At 42.8% G+C, this 12,666-nt stretch overlaps 1 protein-coding gene across 2 annotated transcripts in view; it reads right to left on the bottom strand.

Annotated features, from left to right (window-relative positions):
* The window catches only part of top2b (DNA topoisomerase II beta), a 251,137-nt gene that overhangs the window by 166,478 nt on the left and 71,993 nt on the right, over positions 1–12,666 (bottom strand). For both annotated transcript variants that reach the window (XM_068059910.1, XM_068059917.1), the window contains exons 4-6: positions 12,540–12,603; positions 10,207–10,352; positions 10,005–10,102 (exon numbers count right to left, since the gene is read on the bottom strand). In XM_068059910.1, coding sequence (XP_067916011.1) covers positions 10,005–10,102; positions 10,207–10,352; positions 12,540–12,603 — 308 coding nt within the window. The remainder of the gene's footprint in view (positions 1–10,004; positions 10,103–10,206; positions 10,353–12,539; positions 12,604–12,666) is intronic.

Here is a 12,666-nt window from a genome sequence, read left to right as displayed (position 1 = left end):
AAGATGCTAATCAACTTACCTGGTCACGGCAGCCGTCACACGCCGATTTTACAGCCGCCAGCCGCAACTCACGTGCCTTCGGAACTCCATACGAAGTTCTGAGGTGAGACACTGGTGGGGAGGAGGGAGGATGGAAATGATCAGGGTGACCGGGGGGAGGGGGAAGAGGGGGAAAACCTTTTCTATTGGCTGTGGAGATGGTGGAAAGGGGTTGAAGGGCAAATGTGACGAGGTTGGGAGGGGGGGGGGGGGGGGGTGAGTTCAGGGTGGGAATAAATTAATATTTTTTGTCATATTGGCCTATAAAACCACCACTGGGGGGGTTGGGAAAGGTCTTGCAACTTTTGATTTTTTTCCCCAGAAAAATTAACAATCACTTCTCTTTAAAAATTTTAACTTTTGCTAAGTGTTTTAAGCCCTTTAAAAATGGTGCCGGCGCCTGCATGGTAGCCGGGGACGTCATCGGTAGCGGCCGCTCCGCCCCCTCCATTTAAATGAGCCCCTGCCGCCACAACGTGCGGCGCCCTAATAAAATGCAGCCCTTGTCTCTATTGCATGGAAATGTTGCCCCCCAATTTGTTGCCCCACCGGCTCCAATTTCTGATGGTTCACTCTACAGGTCTATTAGCCTGGCCATTTCACTGGCCTGTGATGATTCATTTATTGGGTCCAATAATACTCATTTGCCCTCAAAATCCCCTAACCTTTTCTTTGTCCTTGTAAAATCCTTCCTCACTAAGGCCATAAGCTTTTATATTAGTTTACTTGTTGGCAGACAATTATGATATTAAAGAAGTTACCAGGATACCAGGACCTGATGGTTTATAACCAAACATCCTGAAGCAAGCTAGGCAAGAAATAGTAGAGGCTTTGACTAAAAACTGCATTGAAAGAATGGAAGATAGCAAATACTTAAAAAAAAAGTTAACAGGAATTAGCCAGCAAATTATAGGCCAATTAGCCTGACGTCAGTTGCTGGTAAACCTTGAGATTCAAGACTACAGATGAACTTTTTTTATTCGTTCATGGGATGTGGGCATCGCTGGCCAGGCTAGCATTTATTGCCCATTCCTAATTGCCTTTGAGAAGGTGGTGGTGAGCTGCCCTGAACCGCTGCAGTCCATGTGGGGTTGGTACACACACAGTGCTGTTAGGAACCGAGTTCCAGGATTTTGACCCAGCGACAGTGAAGGAACAGCGATATAGTTCCAAGTCAGGATGGTGTGCAGCTTGGAGGGGAACTTGCAGGTGGCGGTGTTCCCATGCATTTGCTGTCCTTGCCCTTCTAGGTGGTAAAGGTCGCAGGTTTGGAAAGTGCTGTCAAAGGAGCCTTGGTGCATTTCTGCAGTGCATCTTGTAGATGGTACACACTGCTGCCAGTGTGCATCAGTGGTGGAGGGAGTGAATGTTTATGAATGGGGTGCCAATCAAGCAGGCTGCTTTGTCTTGGATGGTGTCGAGCTTCTCGAGTGTTGACACCTTCCATTACTTTCCTGATGATGGGAGTGGATGGATGAGGCTGTAATTGGCCGGGTTGGACTTGTCCTGCTTTTTGCGTTTAGGACATACCAGGGCAATTTTCCACATTGCCGGGTAGATGCCAGTGTTGTAGCTGTATTGGAACAGCTTGGCTAGGGGTGTGGCAAGTTCTGGAGCACAGGTCTTCAGTACTATTGCTGGAATGTTGTCAGGGCCCATACACAGCCTTTGCAGTAACCAGTGCCTTCAGTCGTTTCTTGATATCACGCGGAGTGAATCGAATTGGCCGAAGACTGGCATCTGTGATGCTGGGGACTTCAGGAGCAGGCAGAGATGGATCATCAACTTGGCACTTCTGGCTGAAGATTGTTGCAAATGCTTCAGCCTTATCTTTTACACTGATGTGCTGGGCTCCCCCATCATTGAGGATGGGGATATTTGTGAAGCCACCTCTTCCAATTAGTTGTTTAATTGCCCACCACCATTCATGGCTGGATTTGGTAGGACTGCAGAGCTTAGATCTGATCCATTGGTTAAGGGATTTCTTAGCTCTATCGCATGCTGCATACTCTGTTTGGCACGTAAGCAGTCCTGGGTTGCAGCTTCACCAGGTTGACACCTCATTTTGAGGTATGGCTGGTGCTGCTCCTGGCCCTCCTGCGCTCTTTGTTGAGCCAGGGTTGGTCCCCTGGTTTGATGGTAATGGTAGAGTGGGAGATATGCCAGGCCATGAAATTACAGACTGTGGTTGAGTACAGTTCTGCTGCTGCTGATGGCCCACAGCGCCTCATGGATGCCCGGTTTTGCATGATAGATCTGTACGAAATCTATCCCATTTAGCACGGTCATACCAACACAACACAATGAAGGGTATACTCAATGTGAAGACGAGACTTTATCTCCAGAAGGAATGTGCGGTGGTCACTTCTACCAATACTGTCATGAACAGATGCATCTGTGGCAGGCAGATTGGTGAGGACAAGGTTGAGTATATTTTCCCCTCTTGTTGGTTCCCTCATCACCTGCCGCAGACCCAGTCGAGCAGCAATGTCCTTTCGGACTCGGCCAGTTCGGTCAGTAGCGGTGCTACCGTGCCACTCTTGATGATGGACATTGAAGTCCCCCACCCAGAGTACATTTTGTGTCCTTGTCACCTTCAGTGCTTCCTCCAAGTGCTGTTCAACATGAAGGAGTACTGATTCATCAGCTGAGGCCGGGGGGGGGGGGGGGGGGGGGCGGCGGTAGGTGGCAATCAGCAGAAGGTTTCCTTGCCCATGTTTGACCTGATGCCATGAGACTTTATGGGGTCTGGAGTCAATGTTGAGGACTCCCAGGGGAAACTCCCTCCCTACTGTATATACTGTGCCGCCACCTCTGGTGGGCCTGTCCTGCCAGTGGGACAGGACATACCCGGGGATGGTGAAGGCGGTGTCTGGGACATTGTCTGTGAGGTGTGATTCGTTGAGTGTGACTATGTCAAACTGTTGCTTGACTAGTCTGTGGGACAGCTCTCCCAACTTTGGCACAAGCACCCAGATGTTAGTAAGGAGGACTTTGCAGGGTCGACAGGGCTGGGTCTGTCATTGTCGTTCCAGGGCCTAGGTCGATCTGGGTGGTCCATCTGGTTTCATTCCTTATTGACTTCGTAGCGGTTAGATACACCTGAGTGGCTTGCTAGGCCATTTCCGAGAGCATGTAAGAGTCAACCACAGAGCTGTGGCCTGGAGTCACATGTAGCACAGACCAGGTAAGGACAGCAGATTTCCTTCCCAAAAGGACATTAGTGAACCAGATGGGTTTTTACAACAATCGACAATGGTTTCATGACCATCATTAGACTAGCTTTTTAATTCCAGATTTTCTTTTATTAATTGAATTAATTAATTGAATTAATTAATTGAATTAATTAATTGAATTAATTAATTGAATTAATTAATTGAATTAATTAATTGAATTAATTAATTGAATTAATTAATTGAATTAATTAATTGAATTCAAATTTAACCTTCTGCAGGGATGCGATCTGAACCCATGTCCCCAGAGCAATACCCTGGATCGCTGGGTTACTAGTCCAGTGACAAAACTATGCCACCACCTCCCCAAATTACCAAGCATTTAGAGGAACAGAAATAGATTGGGCTAGTCTGTGGATTTCTGAAAGCCAAGTCATGCTACACCAAATGTACAGAATTCTTTAAAAAATGCCTTTAATGTGATTTATATGAATTTTCAAAAAGCATTTCATAAGATACCACAAAGACCTATCACATAATATTATATCGCATTAAGGAGAATATTGCCACAGAGATGGGCAGAGATAGTGTGGGTGTCAAAGAGATTATCTCAGACTAATGGCGAGTGGCCTTCCACAGTTGCTTTTAAGTACTATGGTTTTAAAAACTGGAAGAATATCAAAATTTAATACCATCACCAAATTGGGAAGGGGTTATGTAAATTATGGAAGACTGCAAGAGGATATAGATAGGATCAGAATGAGCAGTTATGTAGAAGACGCATTCCAATGTAGAATGATGTGAATGAACATACATCATAAGAATGGAAAAAGGAAACACACCAAGTGGTAAGATTCCAAATGCAAAAGAGCATAGAAACCTTTTATGCACACAGTCCATTAAAAGGTGGGGCACTAGTGGAAAAGGTTATAAAAAGCCAAATAGAATCCTTGATTTTGTATCTATAAGTCTATAATACAAAAACAAGGAGGTAATTTTGACCCTGGTAAGCCCTTAAGCCAGAGATGGAGTATGGGGTACCCATTAAAAAGGATACACAAGAAAATTGAAAAGATACATCATGGATTCATTGGAATGATATCAGATTTACGGGTTAGAGTTATGAAGAGATACTCAAGAAGTTAGGACTTTTTTTCTTTAAATTGAAGGTGAGAAGATTTAAGACCTGATTAAAATCTTGTGAACATTACGTAAAAAGTACTGCATTATTTTCAGTGGTGGCACTGTAATAAGATACATGTTTTGGATAATAAAGGGAGAATTAAGAGGAAGCTTATAAAAAAGAATTCTTCACACAGTAGGTGGTTAGAATACAGATTGTTCTGTTACAAAGCACTGGAGAAGCAAAGTTCACACTTTTAAAAAGGGAATTAAAACAGTTCCTCGAGAAAGAGGATTATAGGGTATATGGAGCCAGCAGGATATAAGACGACTAGGTGACTTGTAGAAAAAAAACACTAGTACAGACTGGATGGGCCATCTGTGCTGCAAAATTCTCGATTGATGATTCTACAAACTAGCATCTTTCAAATCATCCTTCATTACATAGTTTTCAACTTTAGAATTCCTAGTTAGAATACAAGTTTACAAACTGGGGCTTGCAAGCCAATCAGTTTACTGTCTAGGATTGAATGTACTGCATGCAGCAAATATGGTACTTCCAAAGTCTCTATTCTCTATTATTTTTACTATATAATTATAGGCTTTAGAATACGTCATCTATGTTACTGTATAAATAAGAATATTTTCTGCAATAATGGCACTGTTTTCTTTTGGGTAGTTAGAACAAAGGGCCTCAGGAATATGTTCGTATTTCCAAGAGGTCCTCAGAGTGTGAAACGTTTGAAAACTACTGTTAGACACAGCCTGGGCGCAACCTTCATATCAAGGTGTCAGCGTTCACTTAGTGGTAGCACCCTTTCTTCTGAGTCCCACTCAAAAGACTTGAGCACAAAACCTAAGCTGACACTCCAGTGCAGTGTCGAGGGAGTGGTGCAGTGTCAGAGGTGCTGTCTTTCAGATCAGTGTAAACCGAAGCCCCGCCTACCCTCTCAGGTGAATGTAAAAGATCTCACAGCACTATAATGAAGAACAGCAGGGGAGATCTCCCCAGCATCCTAGCCAATATTTATTCCGCAACCAACATCAACAAAACAGATTATCCGGTGGTTATCACACTGTTGTTTGTGGGACTCTGCCATGTGCAAATTGGCTGCTGCTTTTCCTACATTACAACAGTGATTATACTTCGAACATACTTAATCGGCTGAGGTTGTGAAAGGCACCATATAAAGTCCGTATCTTTTTTTTTAAATGTAATCAAGAGTAATACAATAATTCTCAATTCAAATCACAGAAGTTGTTCACGATGTTACACTGTGCATATTGTTATGCCCAGTAAAGACATATCATATTCCTAAGTTTTAAGATACGGACTGGAATTTTATACCCCCCGCCCCCCACAGGAGCGGGCAGGGGAGGGGCTTTTCCTGATGCCTTCCCGTACCCGCTGTAATTTTACCGGCAAGAAACGGCCCGCCCGCCCCAGGCCAATCAAGACCTTAAGTGGCCAAGTAATTGGCTCTTAAGGGCCTTCTCTAACCGTCAGGCCCCCAGAACGCCAAGTAAAACTTGGTGGCCTCCTTGCGGACTGGGGGGGCGCCCCACGGAGGACCCCCCCAAAGCCCCAACTGCCCCCACTAAAATGAAGACCCCCCCCCCACCTCTCGCAAACCAACTCCTTGCCTCGTCAAGGCCCAGCCATTTGTCCCCGGTGAGGCCCCAAAACTTACCTTTCTTTGGGGGCCGGCGTCCCTCTTGCTGCTGATGCTGGGTGCAGTCCCAGCAGTGGCCACCTCTCCTGGTGGCGTTGCTGGGACTAAGAGCTGCCAGCCCGCTGATTGACCGACAGCTCCTAGAGGCGGTACTTCCTGTTTCAAGAAGGTGGAAGTCTCGCCCAAGTCCAATGAAGGGGCTGGGTAGTGTAAAATCCTTGCATGGCTCCCCAGGTCCAGCGGAGGCAATTTCACCCCCAGCTTTGAGGCCAGTGGGCGGGACCTCCCACCCAATGTAAAATTCCGGCCACGACCTTTATTCAACGCGGACTCTTTGAAATTGACTTTTCCTTTAAAAAGTGTTCAATGTGCTACAAAGATGGCCACCGTAGGTCAGACGACCTGGCCTGTGTATTCAAAAACTGCCTCACTGTCTCGAAAGGACAAAAGGACATGAGGTGTCAACTACACCCATCCTGAAATCATTGAGAGACATTCATGAATTGAATGGGTTTCTTCTGAGACAAATAAGGTGATTTCTTAATCTGACCCCACTCCTGTTCCCACTCACCTCAAGATGAATGTCTTCCAACAATAAACCAGGATGTGGCTAATCAACCTAAGACCACCATCATATTTGGAAAAGTAACTGTGAGAAGTCACATGGTAGGGCAGCCATGTTTGTTTCCTTTTTAATCTTTAAATGCTGACTGCAAAAAGCAACAGACAAGGCAGTACTATCTGAGCCTTAAGAGAACCGGAGGCTGTAACATCGCAAGGTCTCCAAGCCTGTTCCATTTCAGGACCACCAATACAGCAAACTGACCTCCTGGTAACGGAAGTACAAGCAACCAACTTTGTGACCTGCAGGAAGTCCACCACTTCGAGAGAATCCTGAAAACCATGATGGAATACAACAGGGATTTCAGCAGTTCTCTCTCACTCTGTCCTTAACAATATCCTTTAAGGGAGGGGAGAAGAGAAGTACTGCATGCTCTCTGTAGGCAGACCTTTGCTTCTACAATAATCCTATTTTTCAAATGCTTTTCATAGACATCAACTAACAAAGACAATGAGAAAAGAACCGTAATTTAAAAATGATAAGACACTGGCACCAGTTTAATACATATAGATACCAAGAGACTTTTTTTCTAAAATAAAGACAGTCGTTAAAAGTCTGAAGGTTGCTGGTAAACATGACAAAAAGGGCTGATCACTTCAAGTGAATTAAACATTAAACAAGTGAAACTGAATTTCTGAAATTGGGCAAAAACAAAAAAGTTTTCATTTTTAAAGAAGCTGATAAAGTAACATGCTTTCAAGGGCCATGTAAGAATAAGTCTGTATAAGAAATAAATATCAAATTGGTCAAAAATAATTTGAGGGTTTTCTAAGAACTGATTCCTACAAGCAGTTAATTCACTTGCCTATTTTAAAAATGGCTCAAATCTTTAGCTGATAATCAAGAGTGATGCAAAAACATTTAAACTCAGCAAGTACAAATGGACAAATAGGTTCACCTGCCACCAAAAAGAGAAACATGAAGTTTAAGCCAAATCTATTTCTCCAATTACGCAAATACAATTCACTCCAAAAATCTGATTCTTCATGTCACATTCAGTAACTTTATCTGTTTATTTTCGACTCAAATGTTAGATTATCCATTATAAAAGGTATCCCTTATTCTTTGAAAAAGGGTTTGACCTAAGATCAGATTCCATCAGTAGCTCATGGAAAAATGCACCAACCCTGGGTGAACTGACGAGCAGAACCAGGGTTTCAGCCTCATGTTTCTGGCACTATCAGTGTCAGTAAAGATGCAAGGACTGGCATTTGTGATCTGGTCCGATAGCCAAACCTATACAACTATGGCAGCCATTTATAGCGTATACTGGGTAAGTCTCATTAAGGTCTCCTAAGTCTCCTAAAAGGTAATTTCTGGATCAGCATTTAAATTTTATTTCATAAGAACGATGCTCATCAGAGGGTTAAGTAAAGTCACTTCCTCTTGTTGCACATTTAGGTTGGCATCAATCAGGATCAAAACTGTTGCCAGATATGCAAAACTGTGTTAAAGGCAGTTTCAAACTGTCACCCTAATTACTCATTTTGAACTGGTGTTGGACTGGTTGACTATATATCCCGAGATCAAACATGTTTGTGCCTAATGAGGTTGCATGCACTTTGAAGAACCCTCTCCCTCAGTCTATAGGCTGCTCAGCCAGTATTCATTTTAGGACTGTTCCTTGCCTATAATCAATTCCTTATTCAACAATGCTTCATTACATATAGCATAACTGCAACTTAGGCAGGAGAAGACCTCTAGTCCATCCAGCTCAGCTATTCACATCTTTCGATGGTGCATTTCTAATAGCTGAACACAGGAACATAAGAAATAGGAGTAGCAGTAGGCCATTTGGCCCCTCAAGCCTGCTCTGCCATTCAATAAGATCATGGCTGATCTGATTGTGGCCTTAACTCCACTTTCCTACCTGCCCCCCCATAACCCTCGACTCCATTCTAGATCAAAAATCTGTCTAACTCAGCTGGAATCCCACTTATTGACAAGAACTATCTAGTTCCTTCTTGAAACTCATTAAGTTTTCTTGTTCCACATACTCAATATCCTTTTAGTAAAAAAAAAGTTCCTCCTGGATTTCTTATTTCCTTTTTTAGTCCTAATTTGTAATGATACCTTGTGCTAAATTATGTATGGAGCAAAGCAGCTTACTTGGATCCAATATGTCCAAACTTTTCAATGAATTGGAACCCAATGTTCCTTCGCACCTGAAAGATTCAAGTTTGGATTCCCTGCAGCCAGGATAGACAGCCAACTGAAAAGATAGTCTACTGTTGAAATAGGAGCATAGTTCATACTTTTGAGTTGAGATATTGTAAGCTGGTGTCATGATCATTCAAATGGGAAGGATCAGTGATACTTAGTGGAAATTTTTAAACCGATGCCCCATTACAAAAGCATAAGTTGTTTTGGTCTAAACAAAATTTGTGCAGTGACTAAAAAAACACAAAAAATGTACTTAAATTATTGCAAATCTATTACAGGAATCATGAAGTACCAAATATACCAGTATACAGAAAAGTAAAAGAGAAACAGTGGGGAGTGGGGAAAGAGAAAGGAAGATGATAAAGAAGGGAACATTTTTCAGGAAGGTTGGATAACAGCAGTAAGACAGTTACCATTGTGGGGGAAGGGGAGCGAGTTAAGTGAAAGGTGGTGGTGGGGGTAAGCGAGCGAGCGAGCGAGCAAAGGGTGAAGCAAGAGCGAGCAAGTGAAAAGGGAGGGGAGAGAGAGTGAGCAAGGATAAAGGGCTGAGGGGGAAGAGCGCGAGCCAGCGAAGGGCGGGGCGGGATGGGGCGGGGTGGGGGAGAGAGAGCACGAGCCAGCAAAGGGGTGGGGTGGGAGTAAGAGCGTGAGCCAGCGAAAGGGGGGGGTTGGAAGAGCGAGCGAAAGAAGGATGGAGAGCGAGCGAGTGAAGGGGGGAGTGCGAGAAAAGGTCAGGGGCCAGCGGGCCGAGGTGCAGGGCCAGCGAGCAAATGGGGGCGGCGCCAGCGAGCGAAAGCAGGGAGATCAGACGAGCAAGCGGAAGCAGGGAGATCGGACGAGCGAGTGGAAGCAGGTAGGTCAGATAACCAAAAGGAACACAGGCAAGAGTAAAAGGGGACAGCGGGCAAGAGTAAAGAGGGAAGAGCCAGCAAGGGTAAAGGTGGGGAGGGCAGGGGGAGAAAAGAGCCTGCAAGGGTAAAGTGGGGGGAGAGAGCCGGCAAGAGAATGAGGGTAGGAGAGCGAGATAAGAGCAAGCGAAAGGGGTGAGAGCACGAGCCAAGAGAAAAGGGGAGAGGAAAAGAAAGAGAAAAGGTGGCAATGGCCAATTTGTACATGAATGAATGCTCCATTTTCACTGCAGTTCCTAAATTGAGAAAATGGTGTTGTTACTTCCATTTCTACATAATGAATCTCGCCAATATTGTGACATACCTGCTTAAAACTGCTTTTGTATTCCTTGCAGGCTGTTTCAACGGTAAACTTTGTGCTGAATATGTTGCAGAGCTTAGCACCATAGCCATTTCTTCCACCTGAAAAATGCAAGCTATAACAGTTTTCTTTCACCAAAGCTATAGGCATCAAACCAGTCAATGTTTGAAAAAATATTTTTCATAATGTTACACTCAGTTCTTACCCGTGACTTTCTTTTCATCATCATCATAGTTGCTTGAGGTTAAGAGCTGCCCAAAAATCAAAGCAGGTACAAATACTTTTTCGACTTTGTGCTCCACTACTGGAATGCCTTTTCCATTGTTCCAAATACTAATGATATTGGAATCCCTTAAAAAATCCAATAGACATATAAACATGCTCATCTCTTCCAAACCAAGAATATCAGTGATTTATTCATTTTATTTAAAAACATGGGCAAAGAATACAGAAATTTTTTCTCATTTTAGTCAGTAAGTCAAAGTGTTAAAAACACACTCAAAATCCCGTATGCAAAACCAAACACAGGAATTCAAGTTTTGAAGCAGGAGATTGGATCCTTGAGTCACATATTTAAAATCATTTAAACTTCTCTGCGTGACTCACAAGCACCGAAATAAAATACTTCTAAAAGTCCCAGGACTTTGCTACTGACAACACTGTTCCCTAGTGACATTCAAAAAAAAATGGAAATGCTCGTGCCCGTAAAAGCATAGAATCCTGTAATACAGATAGAAACCATTCAGCCCACCATGCCTGTACCAGCTCTTGAAAGTCTCTTTCCCCAGAGCCCTGATTTATTTTTTTAAAGTAAGAACAGAAAATGCCAGAAATACTCCACAAATCAGGCAGCATCTGTGGAAGGAGAAACAGAGTTAACATTTCAGATCGATGACCTTTCATCAGAACTGGGAAAAGTTGGAGATGTAATAGGTTTTAAGCAAGTGAAAGGGGGAGGATGGAAAAGAACAATGGGAAGGCCTGTGATAGGGTGGAAAACAGAAGAGATGAAATGATAAAAGAATTGGTAATGCAGGGCCAAAGGAAGTGGTAATGGGACAAGTTAAGAAACTTTATTTGTCCCACTACGACTCCCTTTGAACCTTGCACCACCAACTCATCATTTTATCTCTTCTGTTTTCCACCCTATCACAGACTTTCCCTTTTGTTCTTTTTCCACCCTCTCCCTTTCACTTGCTTAAAATCTATTACATCTCTAACTTTTCCCACTTCTGATTAAAGGTCATCAACCTGAAACGTTAACTCTGTTTCTCTCTCCACAGATGCTGCCTGACCTGCAGAGTTTTCTGGCATTTTCTGTTTTTATTTCAGATTGCCAGCACTGCAGTAATTTTCCACTGAATTTCTTTTCAAGTATATATCAAATTCCCTTTTGAATATTAATATTGAATCTACTTTCACCAGCCTTTCAAGGCAGCATATTCCAGATCATCAGAACTCAGTACGTAAAAAATTCTCATCAGCCCTCTGGTTTGCTTGCTAAGTATCTTAAATCTGTGTCCTGGGATGCCGATCCACCCACCGGTGGAAACAGTTTCTCCTTATTTATTCTATCAAAGCCCCTCGTAATTTTAAATATTTCTATTAAATCTCCCCTTAACTTCGCTGCCCTGGAGAGAACAATCTTCGCTAGTCTGTCCACATGTAGACATACTTTTAAATAAATAAAAATCCAATGCTCATATGTTGAAAAAGCAAATACCTGTACACAACTTCAAACTCCCATACAAATATTGCTAACTGCTTGGTCCTCACTGAGCTTTTTAAGCTGGTTGGTGCTCCTATTTTATATTCTGGCTTCTGCTGCTGCTTTTCACCTTCTGACCTCCACAGCTATGTGCTGTCCTCCAACCCTAGTTTCACTTTTGCCCACAGTCCTGTCTAGTCTGCTCCACTGACACACACTGTATTATTTTTCTGCAATCTATGCAACAATTATCTCTTCCACTTTCTGCTCTTCTGATCTCCATTACTGTCTACTCTACTAACTGCCAGAGTGATCAAATCCCTCCATTAGTTGGTTTGTGAAGTAGATGGTTCTTCTGCTGTCGGTTACTGCATTTTAAATTGCCTGGAAAATTGGTAAAGGCTGTCTGCTGGTTAATGGGAAAAAAAGTGCTCCCTCATTGTTCAATATTATTCAATCCTAAGCCTGATTTTGTTTAAAAAGTTGACACCAACCATAGAAGAAATTTATTCACACAAGTGTACAAAAACACACACACCTCCCCCAACCAGGCCTTTGTGAACCAGATACGATATCCACAAGCTAACCTATTTGTGCATATTCAAATGAATCAAGATCGATTATTAAACTGTGAACTCAAAGTCGTAAAAGGAACCCATCACTCTTCTAGAATATATTTTGAATAGGTAAAACTCCACTGATAAGAAAACATAAAAATCAGTTAAAAATAGACCTGTCAAAGGTCTTGAGTTCCAGAAAAATATGCAGTACAAACTGTTAATGATAATGGACATATTTGTGGCATGTACAATACTTATTCAAATACTTACACATCAATTGAAACTTTGATACAAGTCATATTCTTGTCCCTCTGCTTGTTATCAGCTGCATTAACTAAAGACAAAATAAATCATTTTATACAAATCCAAAAATAGCACCAGTGGATAAAACAAGAAT

This window comes from Heterodontus francisci, chromosome 2 (genome assembly GCF_036365525.1).
Source record: "Heterodontus francisci isolate sHetFra1 chromosome 2, sHetFra1.hap1, whole genome shotgun sequence".
NCBI lineage: Eukaryota > Metazoa > Chordata > Chondrichthyes > Heterodontiformes > Heterodontidae > Heterodontus > Heterodontus francisci.
The sequence above is the reverse complement of the archived record's forward strand: the minus strand, read 5'-3'. Positions and strand labels throughout refer to the sequence as shown.